Below are 21,743 nucleotides of genomic sequence, written 5' to 3'. Positions count from 1 at the left end.
TAATAATAAGACAATGTAGTATGGTGTTACAGAGTATCATTGTGAGTGTTTTGTTTTTTTCTGAGATGCTTAGAAAATGGTGAATGTGTAACAGTTTCCAACTGAAGTGAAATCATTCTTTTGGCATGGAGCTGCAGCACTATCTTCTGTCTACTCTGTAACGGTGTGTGAATGTATGTTAATATCTATATGTATATTAAATGTTGGATTTCTCTATGAATGATCTAAGTGGTTTAGCAACTGGAAGTTTGTGTGTGTGTGTGTGCGTGCGCGTGTGTGTATGTATGTGTGTATATCAGGAGTGAAGATTATCCCACACTTAACAGTATTATTTGTTAATCATCTACTTCTCGAACAGTGATAAAATCTTGTGACTATACTAAATGATGCACTTGTCATGTCAGAGTAATCCCTAGAGAAGGAGTGCTGAAGTATAAAGTAATCTGAGAGGAAATGTATTTAATTTATGGCTTCGGCTATAGAACAAGCACGTTTCAGAACTAGTTTTTTTTAAAGCAGTTTTGTTCATAGCTTTTTCATCTTGCTAATTGCATATTAATTGTGGAGGGTTTTAATTTTTTTCACTGTCCTCATCCTACTAAACAAAAAGACAAAGTGATGGATGCTACTATATCTCCTTGGATGTTTTGGTGATTTTTACCTAAATCTAATGAGCTGCCTCCCCTCTCTTACACATACACACACACACACACACACACACACGCACACACACACACACCAGCACCACCTTTCTGTGCTAAGGGCTATCTGACATTTTTGTGAGCTTCCAGCTTTACCACAGCATGGCCATCTCACAGACTGGTTTTAAGGCTTTCGTTGAGAATATGTGAGGTAGGGGAATACTTGCTGACAAAAGCTTTCAGTGCTCTTTTGCATTGCAATGAAAAAATAGAAGGTTTGTGAGTGGACCCCCCAAAAAATGCAATTAAAAAAAAAGAAAAAGAAATCATAGCCCGTGGTCTGAAGGGGCAGGAAAAGGGGGATTGTTTTTCTCGACTTTGACTCATTTACGAGTTGCAGCGTCTTAAGTGAGAGCTTGGCACCCAGGGGAAGCTGTGCCAGTTCACACAGCACTTGTTTTGAACGAGGATTCAATTTCATTTGCAAATGCTTATTGTCAAGGCAGGGAGTGCCAGTACAGATGAAAGCACCCCAATCCGTCTCCTCCAGTTCTTTAGGTTTAATCACATCTCTCCAATCACCGAGGGAACTGGAGGTTTAAACAAACATATGTGAACTGGTGTGAAGCTCTAAAAGGTACCATTATGGGGTTTCCGATTCAGAATATATATTCTTCTCTCACTTTCTAAGAATTAAACACAAGCTTTTCTCCCTTATTGATTAGTTGCTGAAGTAAAGGAACCCTGCAGTCTTCCCATGCTATCTGTTGACATGGAAAACAAGGAAAATGGCTCTGTCGGTGTAAAAAAGTAAGTGAAACTGGCTTGTGAGTTCTGCTTCTGCAAACAACAGAGGGACTTGGTTTCTATTTTTATACTTCTTGCTTATCTACTACAGTACACTGTTTGGGGGTGATTTTGTGTCCCCCCCAACCCCAGTTGCCTTTTTCTTTATTCCATTTCTAAGACAGAGATGACTCAGGCATCAAACTGTGCATAAAGGGTTAGGGTGTCAGGCTTTGGAACAGGGACCGTGGAGGATCTCAGCCCCGCATTCTGTATATTGAAACAAAACACTGAGCAAACAGACTCTGCCTTCCAAGTCCATAGGCTATAAGGGTGGGGGCAGAACAGAGAATTCCAGTCCTTTTAAATAAAATCACTTCTATCAAAACTGAGACCTGTAGTAAAGGAGAGAAAAAAGCTTTAGTTAGAATATGAAGTTGAACAACTCTGTCCTACTAATTTTATGAACTGATCCTTGAATGTGAAACATTTCAGTACATAACATAGTGTTCTGTTTTCATGTCTGTTCTCACATTTGAAACTTTGTTGTGAGTTATATGCTTGATTCTTTTAAAAAGGAAAATTTAGTTGCATTATGTAGCATATTCTGAAACATGCTACATATTTCAGGGTAACTCATAAGATATCTGTGAGTATATGAAAAATATGTATATCCCTATTTAGATGTTATTTTGAAGCTATAACTACTTTGACTACCAGGAGAAAGTAAGTTCCAAGAGAGTGTTATCTTCCATTTTTCCATGTCATTTAGTTTAAAACTGCCCTCAATTTGAGCTTTGGAGAAAACTAATTAAATATAATCCATAGAAGTTATGATATCTAAATGAGGAAACAGTGTACTACATGTTTGTGAGTATAGGGTATATTTTGTTTCACAGAAAAGTTACATTAAGATAAACTTAATAAAACTGCTTTTGAAGATTCTCCTGTAATGTATATATATCAATGCCATGCTGGCATGCTTATCCCGTTCTTGAAGTTTAGGGTAGGTAAATGTAGGAGAAATAAAAAAACAGATGCACTCTCCACCCCCCCCAAACCATGAGTTAGATCAGTGCTTTCCAGTAAGTAGTACTTTGAACAGTGATGGAAATGTTCTTCACTTGCGCTATCCAAAATGGTAGCCACTGGCCACATGTGGCTGTTTAAAATTTGAAATGTGACTAGTGTAAACTGATTAATTGAACTTTTAATTTTAAGCAATTTTAAAAGTTAACAGCTTTGTTGAAATATAATTGACATATAATAAACTGCATGTGTTTAAAGTATAAAATTTGTAAGTTTGGGTATTTGTACACACCCGTGGAACCATTACCACAATTAAGATAACCCCCCAAATTGCCTTATAACCCATTATAATCTCTCCCTCCTGTCCTTCCCTCCCGCCATATCCCCAGGCAACCACTAATATGCTATCTGTCACTATAGATTAGTTTACTTTTTCTACAATTTTATATAAATGGAATTATTAAGAATGTACTCTTTTGAGGGAAGTGTGGGGGTGTGGTTTCTTTTACCCAGCATAATTAATTTAGGATTCACCCATGTTATAGTGTCTATCAATAGTTCATTACTTTTTATTACTGAGTAATATTTCATTATATGGATATACAACAGTTTGTTCACTGTTTATCCATCCACTTGCTGATAGACATTTGGGTTGTTTCCATTTTTTAGGTATTACAAATAAAGCTGCTTTTACCATTTGTGTACAGGTCTATGTGTGGACATATCCTTTCATTTTTCTTGGATATATAGGAATGGAATGGCTGGGCTATCTGGAAGGTGTATATTTAACTTTTAAGAAACTTACAAACTATTTTCTCAACTGGTTGTCATTTTACATTCCCACCAGCAATGTGTAAACATTCCAGTTGTTCTATATCCTCATGAACTCGGTATGATCAGTTTTTTTCATATTTGATAATTATATTCGCTATAGTTTGCATTTTCATTTCCCTAATGACTAAAGATGTTGAGCATCTTTTCATGTGCTTATTTGCCATCCATACATCTCTTAAGTAAAATATGGTCCAAATCTTTTGCCCATCTTTTTCTTTATTTATATATTATTTTGTAGACAATTTTCATATATTCTGGATACAAGTCCCTTATATACATGATTTGAAAGTATTTTCTAGTAGTATGTGACTTTTCTTTTCATTCTCTCTACAGTGTCTCTCAAAATGTAGGAATTTTTAATTTCAATGAACTCTAGTTTATTAACTTTTTGTTTTATGAATAATGTTTATCTTTTTTTAAGATTTATTTATTTATACAAGAGTGTGCACAGCAGGGTGGGGGAGGGGCAGAAGGAGAGGGAGAGAGAATCTTAAACTGGCTCCATGCCCACAATCGCCCAACATGGGGCTTGATCTCATGACCCTGAGATCATGACCTGAGCCAAAATCAAGAGTCAGATGCTTAACCGACTAAGCCACCCAGGCACCCCACGAATAGTGCTTTTATTGTCATGTCTAAGAATATTTGCCTAACTTAAGGTCACAAAGATTTACATTTTCTTAGATTTGGGACTGTGATTTTTGAGTTAATTTTTATGTATGCTGTGATTAGTTTCTGTTGTTGTTGGTGGGTTGGGGCGGGGATTGCCTATGAATATCCAGTTGTTCCAGCACCATTTGTTGAAATGTTCCTGCAACTTTGTTGAAAAATAATTGATTATATATGTGTGGACCTATTTCTGGACTTTTTTATTCCATTCATAATTTTGTATGTGTTTATGCGAATATGACATAGTTTTAATAACTATAGCTTTATAGCAAATCTTGAAATCAGTAGGGTTATCTATTTAACTTTGTTCTTTTTTCAGACTTGTTTTGTCTCTCCTAGGTTCTTTGCATTTCCAAATGATTTTCAGAATCAGTTTGTCAATTTCTACAACAAAACACCTGCTGGTGCTTTGATGGCATTGCGCTGAATTATACATCAACTTAGGGAGAACTGATCTCTTAACAATACTGTGTCTTCCAACCCATTAACAGTATTTTTCTCCATTTACTTAGGTCTTCTGAAATTTTTCTCAGTGATATTTTGTAGTTTTCCATCTGTAGGTCCTGCACATCTTTTGTCAGATATATTCCTACATAATTTTATAATTTCAGGCTATTATAAATTGTATTGCTTTTTAAAATTTAATATCCAGTTGTTTGTTGATAATATTTTTGCATATTTACCTCATATTCTACAATTTTGATAAACTCATTTATTACTTCTAGTAGCTTTTTGGTAGATTTCATTAGATATTTAACATAGATAATTATGGGGGCGCCTGTGTGGCTCAGTTGGTTAAGCATCTGCCTTGGGCTCAGGTAATGATCTTAGGCTCCTGGAATCAAGCCCCGCATCGAGTTCCCTGCTCAGCAGAGAGCTTGCTTCTCCCTCTCCCTCTGCCCCTACCCCTGCTTGTGCTCGCCTGTTCTCTCTCTGTCAAATAAATAAATAAATAAATAAAATCTTTTTAAAAAAACCATAAATTGTCTTGTGAGTAAAGACAATCTTACTTTGTCCTTCCCAATGTGAATATATTTTACTTCTTTTATCAGCCTTATTGCACAAAATAGGACCTCCACTAACAAGTTGCATAGAAATGGTGAGGTTAGGCAAACTAGTTTTGTTTCTGTTATGGAAAACATTTAATCTTTTTCCTATCTTTGGTTTTCTATATATAATGTGTCTCTTTTTTGTCTGCTTTTAAGATGTTTTTCTTTATCATTGATTTTAAAGCAATTTGATTATGAGACTTGGTATAGTTTTCTTCATCTTTCTTGTGTTTGGAGTTTTGTTTTGTTTTTTGGCTGTATGGACTTAGTTTTCATTTTTTGTTTCCCTCACTCCTCGTTCGGTAACTCCAATTATGTTGTATTTGATCACTTGATATTGTGCCACAATTCATTAATGCCCTAGGTTTTTTTTCATTCTTTTTTCTCTGTGTTTCATTTTAGATAGTTTCTATTATTTTGCCTTCAAGGTCACTAATCTTTCCTTCTGAAATGTATAATCTATTGTTAATCCCACTCAGTGTGTTTTCCATTTCAGGCAGTGTAGTTTTCATCTCTAGAAGTTCAACCTAGGTTTATTTTTATATCTTGATATCTCTATTTAAAATATTCAGTATTTCCTCTTGCTTCTGAACATGTGAAGTACAGTCATTGTAACTGTTTCAGTGTCCCTGTCTACTAATTCTATCATCTCTCAGTCCACTTCAGTTGACTGATTTCTCAGTGAGAATGAGTTATATTTTTCTACTACTTTTCATACCTGGTAATTTTTGATTGAGTGTCAGATATTGTGAATTTTACCTTGTCAGGTGCTGGATATTTTATAGGAATTATAAATATCCCTGATCTCTGTGCTGGATGCAATTAGGTTACTTGGAAATAATTTGATCCTATTTCGTCTTGCTTTTAAGTTTTGTTAGGCAGGACTAGGGCTGCATTTAGTCTAAGGGTATTTTTCCCCTCTTACTGAGGCAAGACCCATCTTCATACTCTAGCTAATGCTCATGAATTATGAGGCTTTCCTCTCTGGCAGTTGGAAACAAGCACTTTTCCCATCCCCTGCATGATCCCTGAGAATTTTGCTTTCTAATTATTTGGGGTGGTTCTTTCCCCAGACTCAGTTTCCTCACATGTATGTGATAATCTTTGCTCTGCTGAGGACTTGAGGGAGGCCTCTGCAGATCTCCAGAGTTTTTGTGCTGCGAGCTCTCTCCTCTCTAGTCTTCAGGACTCTAAACTCTTTCTTCAGGCAGTAAGTGAATAGAGCTTATCTTGCTTGTTTTCCATCCCTCGGTTGGAAATGTCCAATGTCTTGAGTGCCATTCTTTCATATATTTTTTTCTACTTTTTTAATTATTTAGGCAGAAGGATAAATCTGGGCCTCGTTATTCCATCTTGACCAGAAACAGAAGTTCCAGTTAATTAATACAGCCACAAATGGCTAGTGGCTAACCTAATGGACAGTGCAGAGTTAAATTATAATAAAATCTCAAAAGGCACAAAACATAGGCTCTTATGGCTGTTTCTGAGATCTGCCGAAACTGGGGCTTATTTTGCTTTCATTTCATTTCCGGGCATGGAAAATATATTTGCTTTACTAGGGAAAGTACTGCCACAAAGGGTCATTTCCAAAGAAGTCTGGGATAATAACCCTTATTCACTGGCCACATACTTCTGATCAGAGCTTTAGTTTTGCAAGGCTACTGTTTATGAAGTCCCTTTGTATGTTTAGTACTTTTGTGTGAGACTTGTCAACCTCACAACCATATTTTGAGGTATGTATTATTATTCTTATTTTATAGATAAGAGAACTAAAGCTCTGGGAGGTAAAAACCATATTTACTAAAGAGGTATTTTACATGTTTTGTACTAAATTTTCTAAATCCATTGTGTACTTTGTGCTTTATATCTCAATTTGGATATAAAATTTTCACTGGAAATATTTGATCTGTATTAGATTTCATAAGATTTACAGTTGAAAAAATGGTAGAATCACATACCCAAGTAATTCCAAAGTTAAAAGTTCCAATAAATGAATCAAGTACCAAAAAATTATTTTTATATTATATGCAAATATATTGACACAACTGGTTCTTCTTTTTTAGAAGATTTGATTTGACTTTGAAACAAATGCATATCAGTTTCAAAATGTCTGTCCAAGTTAAATAAATTTACTAAAACTTATACCAACTCAATATAATTAACATTGAATTCAAAGTGGTATTGTATAAATTTGTAAGCAACTGTAAGGTTATCAATGTCAATATATCATTTTTCAAATTTTTCTTAAAGTTGATTTATGTAAGAAAAATGTAAAATTTCATTGTATACTACTATTGCTCTATTGTATACTCTGACAATTTTCAATTTCAAATTTTATGCCTATTTGGCTGGGTCACAAATTAGCTTTTCCTTTTTTTTTTTAGAGGTATAAATTTAGTTCATTCACATGTAGTGTGATATCAGTGAGAAGATATAATATACTGTGCCATTTTTTGATCTTCATTGAAAATTTGGCAAGCAATCATTTGCTTTAATAAAATCTTGAATTGGAACAATACAGTAGATCTTTGTAAAATTCTTTAGGACTTATCCAACAAGCATTGGCAAATAATACACATCATTACTCCTTGTGTTCTATTTTTTTTTTCACAATTCCATTATTTGGCATTGATCCATAGCATTTGCAAATATATAATGAATGATTTAACAATGGTATCCATGACATTTCAAGAGTCTGCTTTAAAAAAAACAAACATGAATATCATACAGTGGAGTAAAGCAATAAAGGAAACAGTCAGTTGTTTTAAAATTAAATTAAATCCAGATTTTCTTTAGCTAATGTGACTGAAATACCATCCATCAGAATAGAACTTAATTTTTTCATATCTAGCTGAAATTTGTCTTTGACAGATGTAAAAGATTTAAAAATATTTAAAGTCTGAGTTCAATTTTTCGGTCCATAAATTGACAATATTTCGTCATAAATTTGGAAGTTTTTTGAGACAAAGCATACTTCAAGTATTAATTGAGCAATGTCTTTTATGTTCCATGTCATCTAAAGAAAAGTAATTGTGTTTTTCAAATTTTGAACCAGTTGATCTTAGATATTGTTAAAAGATTTTGTCTTCTTCAGGCAATTGTTGGGTGGCTTGACTGAAAAATCTTTCACTTTTTGTGAAGTACCTTTTTAGTCTTTTCTTATAATATCCTAAGAAAACTGAACATAACCAGATGTCTATGGAAAAATTGTTTTCTTTTTTGTGCAAGAATCCAAGCCATTTATAGCTATACAAATTTATAAGCTCAGATTCTGTTTGAAATCACTTCAAAACGTTTTGTTGGACATTTAATTATGAATTCAAGTGGCTAATGTCATTAATTCTTTTTTGATTGTTGAGAAGATAGTTACCAAATTTAATATATATTCACTGAAAATGTCTCTTAATAATGTCCATTTTATTATATTTACCATTTTTTTACACAACAAACAGCTTTTTTCCTTTTGCTCTGCTCCAGCAAATTGCAATTGCTATTCATCATGAAATTTCCAATATACTTTCAGCCAGCCTCCTTTTTTCTTTTTCTTTTTTTTTCCAGCCTCCTTTTTTCTTTACTGTCTGGTTCTAGTGCTAGTTTCTGCATCTCCTCTCAATTCTGCATCAGTAGTTTGATACCTTTTTAAACTTTAAAATTTATCCATACTTATTTTAACTAAAAAATATTTATTATAATTAAAATGTTAAGAATGTCAACTTAATTACCACTTATGACATACAAAGAGATTCCTATAACTTGAGCTGTCTACATCAAACCCATTACAGTGTTACATGGGTATGTAGGAAAACATAATTTGAACTGAATCAATCAGTTGATACCAACTGGATTGGTCATGTGTTTATGTGTAATACTAGAGAGGACACATGCGTCTAATAGAAAAACTTCAACAAATTAGCCTAGGTGATGCAGCAGTAAAAGTGAAATGTTGTCACACCAAAACAGTGGAGTGTGTTTAACCAGAAACGTATTTTATATCTGTTCAAATTTTTACATTTAAACTAATGAAAATTGAATGCAATTAATAATTCAGTTCCTCAGTCAAATATTAAATGCCTGATAGCCTCATGGGACCAGTGGTTACCATATTGCACAGGTATATATAGCCAGGTGAAGCTCTTGCACACCTGTACCAGGAGAAAGGTTACATGAATATGAAACAGGATGATGATTACCTCAGGTCAGGGGAATGAGGGGGAAGAGATGTAGTTATTGTCAAGATCCTAACTTTTATTTTGCCTGGTGGGTTACTGGGTGTTTATTACGTTTAAAAATAACTAACTAAATAAGTAAGAGGGAGCCATTTTAATAGTTTGGATTATATCCCTGTAGACAGTTTGTATACAAATACTTTCTGTGTCCATAGGTATACACATGGTCATAAATACAAGAATGTACACATGTATTCAAGAATATACACATACATACACACACAAGAATGTACACATGTATTCAAAGGACACATAAAATAAGCTTTTATTGAACAAGTGGGATTATAGTATTCTGTTTTTGTGGATTGTAGATGCACAGATTTTGGATTAATCATAAACCTTGTTACATGACACTCTTACCATTGATCTATGTTTGGACATGCTAGATCAATGTTAGAATTTTTACTAAATTCTAAAAAAAAAATTCTAGGTATTTTACATGTATGTGCCTATCTGTACAAATCATGAGTATTCAATGTCAAATATATTTATTTATTTATTTATTTATTTAGCCATTCACTTAGTCTTCCTCCCTTTTTCGACAGTGGGACCTTTTTTCCTTCTTTCATTTTCTTCTAGGATAGAGGAGGAACCAATGCTCCCACACAATAGATGCTTATAATAAGTTAGCAGCTTTTCAACAGGAAGCAGTTTATTTCTCTACCACCACCATGCCCCTCACCCCTCAGTGGGGAAGCTCTACTGCAATAGAAAACTCACAGTAGCAATGTTTAGTAAGGACTTTCGTTCTTTCTTTCTTTTTTTAAGATTTTATTTATTTATTTGAGAGAGAGAGAAAAGGAGAGCACTAATGTGGGGAGGAGCAGAGGGAGAAGCAGACTCCCCGCTGAGCAGGAAGCCCAACGTGGGCTCCATCCCAGGACCCCGGGATCATGACCTGAGCTGAAGGCAGATGCTTAATTAACTGAGCCACCCAGGTGCCACAGGACTTTCAAAAGAAGTTGTTTCTTATTGATGTCATGTCTTTTTTTGCATCCATATCTCACCATATCCTCTGCCTCTGCACTCAGTGTATGGTTTCATTTTGAAGAAAGACTTTTTTTTTTTAATTTTGGAACTAAATTAGTAATGTGATACTTTTCTTTGTAACAGGTGCTATAAAATGTTTAACTTGCTTTAATAGTGTAAAACTAACTTTTGAGAGGCTGTTAACTGTAGTAACTATTTTTTTTTAACTGTAGTAACTATTAAGCTAAGCATTAAGTTCTTGCCCATGTGAATTAGAGGGTTAGCAGGTGAATGGTAGAAGTAAAATATTAGAGTTAGAAATTATTATTAGCATTGTTAGAATTTCAAAATGCTGACCTTATTGTAGAATTATCAAAGAGACTTTTCATATAACAGTAATAACAATGGCTATTATTATTTAACCTCATTAAAAAAAAATCTAACAATACTTATGGGTACAACAATCCACCAGTCAGGTCTCCATCTCTAAGGGAAGCAGTCACATCTAGGGTTAAATAAAGAACTTCATGGGATGTAGGATACTTGGTTGCTTGCCTGGAACACTTGCCTGGCTCCTTAGCGAAGGAAGAAGAGGAAACTGATAGAAATAATTGTGTGTCTGATCACTGGGTTTCAGCTTTTGCTCATTTACTCCTGTCCTTTTGTGGTGCTGTGTAAATAATCAGCAGTCCTTAGATGGATGTTATTTGAAAGCAGTGAGGGAATTGTATCCAGCTGCTAGGTAGTTCCTAGGTACTCTCTCCCCATCAGGCCCCTCTCATCTGTTCTGTCCACCTTTCCCAGACCCACAACCACACTGCTTGACTGTACCTGAATGCAATGAATGATGGTTCCCACCATGATGTTCTTTTCAGGGAACAGCAATCTGGAACAGGCAGGTGATCATAATGGTAAGATTATCTCTATACTAAAAGCAAGGGAAATAAAACTCCCAAAACATTGTAAGTGGCTAAATACCAAATGCCTCTTAATGGTTTGTTAGGAAAGAAAGAAGGAAAGGAGGGAGGGAGGGAAGGAAGGAAGGAAGGAAGGAAGGGAGGGAGGGAGGGAGGGAGGGAAGGAAGAAGAAGAAAAGAATAGGAGGGGAGGGGAGGTAAACTGAGTCCATAATTCAAACTTGAAAAATAACCTTTCTAATCAGGTTATGATGTTATAACTCTTCTGCAGATACGTTTGGTAGGATAAGTTAGGGTGCTATATGGTTTTTTGAGTGCAGAAGATATATAGGAATTAAAGGTGATACTTGTAACTGGTACAGTTTTCCTTTTCTTAGTGGAGGCAAAATTTATTCCTTAATATTTTATAGTAATCTGTTCACTCTGATATATACCGTATTGGCTCAGGCAGCCATAACAAAATACCATAGACTGGGTGGTTTAAACAACAGAAATTTATTACTCACAGTTTTGGAAACGGGGAAGTCCAAGATCAAGGTACCAGCAGATTCGGTTCCTGATAAGAGCTGTCTTTCTGGCTTGTAGATGGTCACGTTCTCACTAGGTCTTTACATGGACTTCCTGCGCTATGTGCACGCTGGCTCTTATAAGACCACCAATCATATTGGATTAGGATCCCACCCTTATGACCTCATTTAACCTTAATTGTCCTATCTCCTAAAAGCCCTGTCTCTAAATGCAGTCACATCAAGGGGTAGGGTTTCACCAGATGAATTGGTTGGGGTGGGGGCACAATTCACTTTTGTCATATGGCCTTATGATAAATATTTCATTATTCCCTTAATTGATAACTTAAGAATTGAGTCTGTTTATTGTTTTGATTTGTACCATTATGTCCATTGCAAATGACTACCTTAAAGAAGTGTACATTTCGAAAGAGTAAAATGTATAAGACCATAGAGTCAGCCAAGCATATCATTCAAAACATGAAAACAACAGGAGTTTCATCAAATCCAGCAAAATTTGTAAACATGCATTATATATGTTTTATACATTATCAGCCCTGAATGGTTGCTGTTTTCTACATAGTTTCTGGCACGCTACTGATACCCCTACAGAAGGAAAACTGAGTTTGTCTAAGCAATAAAGCCACACCTAAGTCCTTTGGAATAGTGACCACTGTGCCGTGGCTCAGAGCAGGGAGGGAAAGCTCTCCAGGTGGTGGTGTTTGCACAGTTGTCTTTAGTTTTGATTGAGATATGAAATATACGCTTGTCTGTGTTTAGCCTGAATTTTGGCATGACTTGGATCTCATAGTGAATAAAAAATTAATTCATTGAATCCTCTTGAGAGGAGTGTCCTTATTTACACTTGTTCAGAGGTCTTTTTTTGCACTACCAAAGTTGAGAACAGGTAGGGAAAGAGGCAGTTAGAGAAATCCCTTGTTTTCAGAAAGATGGGGTGGAGTGCTGGGGAGACATTACCAGCAGCGATACGTCAAAGACAGAGTGCCATGTGATTTCAGAGGAGAGCCATCAGCCTGAAGGAAGGTATCTATTACAGAGGAAAGAAATGCAGGAAGATGTCCTGTCTGTCCCTGGGACCTGCTCCTGGTGTTTCTTCTGATTCAGGGCTCCGAAGCCTCTCTACGTACCTAGCACAGCCTGACTCACCTTGCCATAGTGACTCTTACTTCTCTGCTCTCCTTCCTCCATCTCTCAATTCCTCCTCCTCCTTAACCACTTTTTGGAAGAAGGCAGGGGACACACATAACCATAACCTTTTTTATCATTTAGCTGAGTTGAGATTTTCCCCTTTGCTAGACGATGAGTTCCCATGGCTCATCAGATGCCTGGCTTATAGTAAGCAGATTAAAATTAATGTTGGAACAAAAGATTGGGCATATTAGGAACAGGACTTTTAACCAGTACCTTTTAAAAATGAGTAGGGTTCTGATCTTTGGAAGCTGAACCAATGGAGCTCTGAACAGCATAACCAAGCTGTGGATATGGGAAAATCCAGGATGTTGCCCAGTTGGATTTCAGTACAAACTTAGAATGGGAAATAAGCCTGGAAAATTATGTTTGAATCAAATTTGTGAATGCCAAGCTAAAGAATTTGAAATATACCAAAGGCTTGAAGAATTATTTGCTTTTTTAGTGCTTTCATTGCTTGAGTATGCTGCAGCTAAATGCAGTCAACTCTTATTTATCAGAGTATTAAAAAATGAAAAATGTACTGTCAAGAAACTTTGAATCATCTTTTCTCTTTTTAGCCTGCCTTTTAGCCAGAATCCTGCTAGTTTGGTTGAAGGGAGAGGAAGAAAGGAATAGAGATAAAACTAAAGCTCATTTAATTGCTTCATTGTTAGATATGTCATAGGCAAAAAAACCCCAAAACGATCAATATTAATTTATTACAATCAGAATTATATTGCTTTTAGCCAAAGGCTGTTCTAAGATATGGGCAAAGAGTAATTTAATTTAATTTTGAAAATAAGTTCTAAAGATCAAGGCACTACAAAATTAGAATGCATTTCTGAGTGGAAACATAAGTAACATTGAGAATTACCTTTATAAAAAGAGTAATGTGATAAATATATCACTATAATGTATTAACTAGTGTCTAAAATAACTTTTGCTGTGAACTTTAAAGCAGAAATGCAATTAATGAGTATAATGGGGTTTTTGAAATCTCATGTGGATTACATTTATCTACAGTTTCCTTTTGGTCTGATCAACCCTCAAAATCTAGAATATCGTACTAAAAACTATACACGTGCTAGGTTCTGAGAAAGGGTTTCAACTATGTTCCACCCACCTTCATTAATGTGTAAAGGGGGAAATGGAGACTTCTGCTGCTAGTGCTTAAAATTATAATATGTCAATATGAAAAACACTCACAATAAGGTCTCCATCTGCATGTACCTGCCAAATTTGTTATCTATTGCATTTCTGTCCCAATTATTATGTCTCTAGCTCTCTTTAAAAGTGAGGTGATTGTTTAATTAAGGGATAATTGTTTCCCAGTGTGAATTATCCATGCATGATATAATTTTTATCAATAATACGATGTACTTAACCCAAATGCGCAGGGACTAAATGGTGACTCGGTTAAATGAAACATTGATATGATTAAGTGATGGGATCATAGATAAATTCTGCCCTTCATTTCTTGCTAGTATTTTGTAATAAGTTAAAATACATACATATATATATCCCATACCTGGAAAAATATTCATGAATTTATCATCTTTATATATCATATTTTAAGAAACATTTTTGCTATGATGATAGTGAATAACAAGTATCAAATGATAATGGATTATCATTTTATATCTGCCATCTCATTTCATTGGTGCAAAATTAGCAGCCACAATGGGAACCACCATCTGGGAGGTGTTTTGAACAGTGCCATTTAAATTCCTTCTGGAACTTGACATGCACAAGTTATAAGAAAAGATTTGGAGAGAATGGTCCATTTAAAAGGGAACAAAGTGTCTCAGTTTGGTTACGAATAGCAGTCCTTTAGGAGACGTATGGCTTTCCCAGTGGGGAAGGATGACACTTAAATCCATCCTCTGAAATGTACTCATAATTTCATGTGGCCTCGGCACTCCGCCCCCACCCCCAGCTCCCACTTTCTTGTTGCCCTTGATCATCACCAGTTGTCTCCTTAAAACTGTTACCAAAACCACTGGAACCCCAGTGAAATTATTCATCATACTTTATCATAAACAACCTTGAAGTGACATGTGCCTGCATGTACCTGCCTCTGCAAGACATCCCCCCTCAAGGCCTAACTTAGGATGTGTTTGGAGCAATAGACGCGTTTCAAAATTGCTGTTGAAGATCCTGAGGTGTATCAGGCAGAACCTTCTGGGCCCTCCAGCAGTTGCATCCTCAGTAACAGTTGTGCAGCCCTCAGTTCGAGTACTACTTAGAGGTAGCTGTTTACATGTCTGCTTCCTTCACCAGATTGCTAGCTCTTTGAGGGCAAGGACTATGCATTCCTATCCTCATAACCCTGCATCTAACCCTGGACTGAGAAGTCGGTAGGCTTGAAGTAAATATTTGTGGTATCAAGGAGTTGAGTGGAAAAGCATAGATTTGGAAGCAAGTGTATATGGAATCCAATCCTGGCTTTATCTACTATGTGGTTTGGGGTGAGTTTCTTAACCTTTCTGAGCCTTAGTTTTCCTAAATACAGGTTACAGTAGCCAGTTGACAAGGAGTTAGGAGGCTGATAATAGGAAATGTATGGAAAGCATATTGTAGACTCTACATACTCTCTGGTTCTTAGTCCACTGACATAACAGAGCTTTGCTGTTCATCAACAATGCACCTGAGACCTGCGCTAGGTGCAGGAGAGATGAAGAGATGAAGATAGACAGGTTTCTCCTCTCAGGATGTGAGTAGTCTAACACTGTGATTTGTCTTCTACGTTATTTGGGGGTTTTTTGCTCTCAAGCCTAAACTTAGGGTGGATCAATCACTAAATGCACTGATTGGTTTCATGCTCCTCGTTTCTTCTGCATGGGTCTCCTTACCCTAAATATGAGAGAGCGCCTGGTTTTCCATTGCTCCTCTTCCTCATGCTACACTGTCAGCAGTATTGTGACGTCTTTGTTCTCTGCCGCATTGCTGATACTCAAGAATAGTTCACAATTATGGAAGTGATGATGTCCTATCCCAGCGGAATAAGAATCAGGAAAACCTCCTATCCTAAAATTACAATGTAGCATAATTTGTTATTACAATTAGATAACTATTCTTTATGAGGAAAGGCAGTTAATTGAAGTCCGCCACAGGGAGAGTGAATTCAGATGTTTTCTGGGGCACTTAAAAGTATATCCAATGAGACTCTCTTCTCACTGCTAGAAGTGAGCTGATTAGGAAACTTAAAGGATTTGTTAGAACAATGAACTCCTTTCTAAACATTCTTCGAACCCACCTTAAGCAAGAGAAGGAAGGAAAATAGTACCTTAAAGGAACTGCCCAGTGTCAGCTCATGATTGCCTATGTTAATGGGATGATGGAAAAAATCCCAGCATGTGGATAATTTTTATTTATTTTTTAATTTTTTTAAACCTCTGCAATTATTAGTTTATTAGTATCATCCAGGACTCAGATGTTCAGTATTCCTCCTGAAATTACATAAACAAATGCAAATGGAAAGAATCCAAATCAAAATTATATAACAAACAGCACTCCATCACAAAAGCGTGTAAAATTACAAGCATGCTATTTTAAAACACTAGCACTTTAAGAGAACGATAATCTCAAAAAACCACAAAATTGCCAAATTGTTCCCTAAACTGCTAAGTAGATAAACATGACTCTAATGAATGAGTTAGGGTTTTGTAAAAAAAAATCAAATTCAAATCAGATAACTCATACTGAAATACAAAGTTTTAAGTGTCTTCTTCCCTTAGGTCTATTTGACTTTTATAAAGGAGCAAACTATAATATAGGAAAATATACCTGATTTTAAATGTGGCATACATTTTAGAAGTTGGCCCAATTAATTAAAAATACCTTTAATGGAAAATCAAGTTTCCTAAGAAATCCATATTCAGATAAATAGGAGAAGACATTTACAGCCAGCACGTTTTTCCAGAGCCTTTGCTGGGACTACTGTCAACAAAAAATTTAATATGGCAGTCTTGTATTTTAAGCTCACGCTTTTGGGGATACATTCTCAGGTCTTCTTTAATGTGGGAACTGCAAATATAACTGCCATTACATGGTGATGGGAGTTAAAGAATGTCGAGTCCTCATGTAAAGATTAGAACATACTTTTCTCTTAGTCCTTCAAGGACAGACTTTTCAAAATTTTTAAAAACCCATTTAACTTTGACTTTAAAATACATAGTTAATATTTGGCAATGTTAGGGTGAAAATAGTTTTTTCCCCCTGTATATTACCTGTTAAATGGTAAGAAGTTGTGTGTGTGTGTGTGTGTGTGTGTGTGTGTGTGTGTGTTGTAAGCATGCATATATATATGAGTGCATGTGTACATGGGCATGCAGTGTTTATAGATTCACAATCTCTAAGCTCCAAAGGGAAAACACTATTAGCTAGTAAGCATTGCCTTTCAATTAAATGTTGTGTTGATAAATCATTGATCCTGTGTGCATTGATTAAAGGTTCTCTTGTCTTGAGTTAGGACAGAATTTTGGTTTTTTAATCAAATATTTTAAGTTCCTACTATGAGCAAAACGTTATGCTGGGGGTGAGGCAGAGATACAGCTAGTCCCTTGACTTTTGGATGTTTAAGGTTTTCAGGAATCCTCAGAGCCTGGGCAATTTCATTTCCATTAAAAGTAACATGAATCCTTTCAACTTTCACTAGCATGTTGAACCTCCCGCCCATGCTTAGTTCTAGGCCAAATTTTCTTCTCACCCTCTCCCAAGATTTCAGTTACTGTCTAAAAATTCTGTCTCCCAAATGTGTACCTCCAGCCCACTCATCTGCTTTGAGTATCAGACTCAGTCCCACATTAAATCTCTGCTTGGATGTAGATGGTACCCAAAATTCAGTGTATTCAACCAAACCTGGCAGTGCCATCTAAGTGAAGTTACCACCATCCATCTAGTTCCATGACACTTCCATCTCCTTCATTCTCTATGTCTAGTCCACCACTAAGTCATGCCGATTTTCTTGGTTAAAAATCCTTTAAATCCACACACTTCCTCCCCCTGTCCATAGTCACCACTCTAGTCTGGATCACCATGATCTCGTGTGTGGATGACTGGAGAAGGCCACCTCTCACTGGTACCCCTTCTTCCCCTCTGGCTCATCTCCAGTTCTCTTTTTCAAAATGCAAATCTGATCAGGTCACCCCCTTTACATAAGACCATTTAGCAAGCTTCATTGCTCATAGACAAAAATCCAGAATCTTCAGTGTGGCCCCCAAGACCTGCATGCTTCCCTTGACTGTATATATTCCTGCCGAGAGCCTGGAATAATCTTCACCTGATTTCATACGGTTAACTTCTGGCTGCTTTCTAGACCTTAACCCGAGATAAACTTCCACAGGAATGCATCCCCTAGCCCCTTAAACTGCCGTAGTACAATGTACCTCTCCTTCATAGCACTTACCACAATGTGCAGCTGTGCATTTAGTTGTATGATTACTGATCATTGTCTATCCCCACAGGACTGTAGGTCCACAAGAGTTAAGGACCATGTCTGTTTGCTCATTAGTGTATTCCTAGCAGGAGAGCTGGCAGGAGCTTTGTTCTGAAGGATTTCCCAAGCCAAGTTAAGCTATTTGGAATTCATCTTAAAGGCAATGGAAAGCTTCTGATGGGTTTTAAGCAGGGGAGCAATGTGATTAGATGTACACTCTGGAAGAATCACTTTGGATGAGGTGTAGAGAAATCCAGACAAATACTCCTGAAAGAGAAATGAGGCAAAGTCGCAGTAATGGCGGGTCCTTGCCATTCTTTCTCTATTTTCCTATCCCTCCTTTCTAAATCCAGTGAGACACATTACCCATAGAAGTTCTCAGATGCGGGCGCCTGGGTGGCTCAGATGGTTAAGCGTCTGCCTTCGGCTCAGGTCATGATCCCAGGGTCCTGGGATCGAGTCCCACATCGGGCTCCCTGCTCCTTGGGAGCCTGCTTCTCCCTCTGCTTCTCTCTCTCTCTCTCTCTCTCCCTCTCTCTCTCCTCCTCCTCGGTCTCTCGTGAATAAATAAATAAAAAATCTTTAAAATAAAAGAAGTTCTCAGATGCTTGATCATCATCTAGTCATGTGAATATTGGTTGAGTTCCTAAGTATATGCTTGACACTAAGAATAATAAAATGGTTCAGGCCCAGATGTGTATCCCTAACCCACACCTCCCACTCTGATGGGAAAGACTGTCCAGTAAGTAGAGAGTATAATCCAGTGTGGAAAATGCTGCAATGGGAGTTTGAATGGAGTTCTCAAATGCAGAGGAGTTTATAACTAAAACAGTTCTCTGGTGGGGCCAGAAAATGCCTCACAGAGGAGATGGCATGGGAACTAGGATGAAGTAGGTAGGAATGGTGGATTGTGTCAAGTAGAAACAAACGAGGGGGCATTGTAAGTGGCTGGAAGAGCACGTGCAAAGGACCAGAACTGTGAAAGGGCACAGCATTTTGGGGAATGGCTTTAGCTCTGCAATTTCACAGCTGTAGAGAGAATGTGTGGGCATGGGAATGGGCAAGGTGGTAGGAGATGGCAAAAGACAGGTACATGGGGGCCATATTGTACAGGGCCTGGTGTTCTTAATTCAGGAGTATGAGTATCATCCTGTGAGTTGCCAGAAATCATGGAACCACTCCTAATATCTCTGGATTAAAAACCAATTCATGAGGAAGCACTTCATATGAAGGGTCTAATGGTTTATTAGGAAAACAATGACTGAGCCAGTAAGAGTAATTATGTCCTGAACCCAAGAAACATAGGAATGATTATGTTCCTGAGAGGTAAACTGGGATCCGGGCCTTTGAGGGACGAGAGGACCATGGTTCTAGCAAGCTTACCAGGGCCTGCCCCTAAGAGACTGAGTAGTGAGCCAGGCCACACACTCTTGCCCTCTCTGCCATGCCAAGTGTCTGGGTTTGTGTTTTGCAGTTCCATGGAGAATGGGAGGCCGCCGGATCCTGCAGACTGGGCCGTGATGGATGTCGTCAACTATTTTCGAACAGCAGGATTTGAGGAGCAAGCTAGTGCTTTTCAGGAGCAGGTAAGTCTGTCTAGAGAAACCCATGATGAACACAGTTACCTCTTCCTCACAGTGAGCAGAGGGAGTGAGGAGGAGGAGGACTGGAGAGCAGGGAGGGATCTGTGAGGCTCTGCATGTCCTCCACATCAAACACCGATCATACCAGAGCACTGAAGGGGGTGGGAAAGGAGAGAAGAAAAGTGACGAGCTAATGACTCCTTCCTGAGAGAGGGGAACTCAAGCCCTGAGACACAGTGACAGCTGCAGGAAGGAGGGCTAACACTCAGTTACATCTGCATCTTCTGAAAGATGGGACAGCCCTACCCTCACCACAGACACACTGGAAAGCAGAAACAGAGAAGAAAGGGAAATGAGGGGCAGATCTGACTAGAGACATGCGCACCATCCACTACTGGCCCCAGCACAAACCGAGCTAGGAAGCCCCCTCCAATTTGTGTTCCAGGTGCTTAGCAAGGTAGAGGGGAAAGAGTACAGATTTAGAGTCAAATCCTGGTTCTTCTAACTCTGTGTGACCCTGGGCAAGTTACTGTCTCTCTCTGAGTGTTGCTTTCACATCCACAACATGAGGCTATCAATGCCCAACTCAATAGGGTGATGGTGTGAGAATTAAGGAACTTTGTTTGCACAGTGCACATTGTGGTAAGTGCTATGAAGGAGAGGTACATTGTACTACGGCAGTTTAAGGGGCTAGGGGATGCATTCCTGTGGAAGTTTATCTCGGGTTAAGGTCTAGAAAGCAGCCAGAAGTTAACCGTATGAAATCAGGTGAAGATTATTCCAGGCTCTCGGCAGGAATATATACAGTCAAGGGAAGCATGCAGGTCTTGGGGGCCACACTGAAGATTCTGGATTTTTGTCTATGAGCAATGAAGCTTGCTAAATGGTCTTATGTAAAGGGGGTGACCTGATCAGATTTGCATTTTGAAAAAGAGAACTGGAGATGAGCCAGAGGGGAAGAAGGGGTACCAGTGAGAGGTGGCCTTCTCCAGTCATCCACACACGAGATCATGGTGATCCAGACTAGAGTGGTGACTATGGACAGGGGGAGGAAGTGTGTGGATTTAAAGGATTTTTAACCAAGAAAATCGGCATGACTTAGTGGTGGACTAGACATAGAGAATGAAGGAGATGGAAGTGTCATGGAACTAGATGGATGGTGGTAACTTCACTTAGATGGCACTGCCAGGTTTGGTTGAATACACTGAATTTTGGGTACCATCTACATCCAAGCAGAGATTTAATGTGTTAAATCTGTCTTGCCACAGTGTTGATGCCCCTCAAAGTGTTAATTCCCTTCCCTCAGGTCCAGGGTTGGTATTGAAAGGAGGGAATAGGTGGTCCCTCTCCATTGTCAGGGTGATTCCCTACTTCCATTTTTTAGGCTGGGCCAGCTCTGTAAGGATGGTGCCCAAGGGGCTTTGACCATGAGGAAGCATATTGAGGAGGCATGTTGTGGTCCTCACCAGACCAGCTCTGTAGGGAAACAGAGATCCTATCTCCCTATCAGTGAAGGCTGCAGTTTTCTAAGCATTACATTTACTTTTCCAGTATTGTAATATAATTGTTAGAATTATAAATTGAAGAATGTGTCTGGATGCTTCTTCCATATCCATTTAGCTATCTCTTATGCTCTTAAGCTGGGTTTGGCTAGGGAAACTTTATATATATATATATCTCAATCTCTAAATCTCCTTCAATATTTTCTTCAAACCTGATACCTCTCTCTCTCTCTCTCTCCTTCCCCCCATATATATATACACACATATATAGTTGTTGCTGTTGTAAATTTGGAAAATTTGCTGAAATAGCAGCTTAAATCACTTCACACCCACCAGAATAGCTAAAATTAGAAAGATTGATAAATTTAAATGTTCATGAAGATGTAGAACAAACACATTCTCCT

General features: G+C 37.5%; 1 protein-coding gene across 1 annotated transcript in view; it reads left to right on the top strand.

Annotated features, from left to right (window-relative positions):
• Nucleotides 1-1,172: 1,172 nt before the first annotated feature.
• The window catches only part of SAMD13 (sterile alpha motif domain containing 13), a 36,402-nt gene continuing 15,831 nt past the window's right edge, over nucleotides 1,173-21,743 (top strand). The window contains exons 1-3 of the mRNA XM_088022950.1: nucleotides 1,173-1,278; nucleotides 1,367-1,451; nucleotides 19,729-19,840. Of these exons, the coding sequence (XP_087879076.1) occupies nucleotides 1,399-1,451; nucleotides 19,729-19,840 (165 nt within the window). The 5' untranslated portion in view covers nucleotides 1,173-1,278; nucleotides 1,367-1,398. The remainder of the gene's footprint in view (nucleotides 1,279-1,366; nucleotides 1,452-19,728; nucleotides 19,841-21,743) is intronic.

This window comes from Eumetopias jubatus, unplaced genomic scaffold (genome assembly GCF_037043125.1).
Source record: "Eumetopias jubatus isolate StellerSeaLion01/CBP00866 unplaced genomic scaffold, mEumJub1_p1.0 scaffold_4, whole genome shotgun sequence".
Taxonomy (NCBI): Eukaryota; Metazoa; Chordata; class Mammalia; order Carnivora; family Otariidae; genus Eumetopias; species Eumetopias jubatus.
Note: the sequence above shows the minus strand (reverse complement) of the source record. Positions and strands in the feature narration are given on the sequence as shown.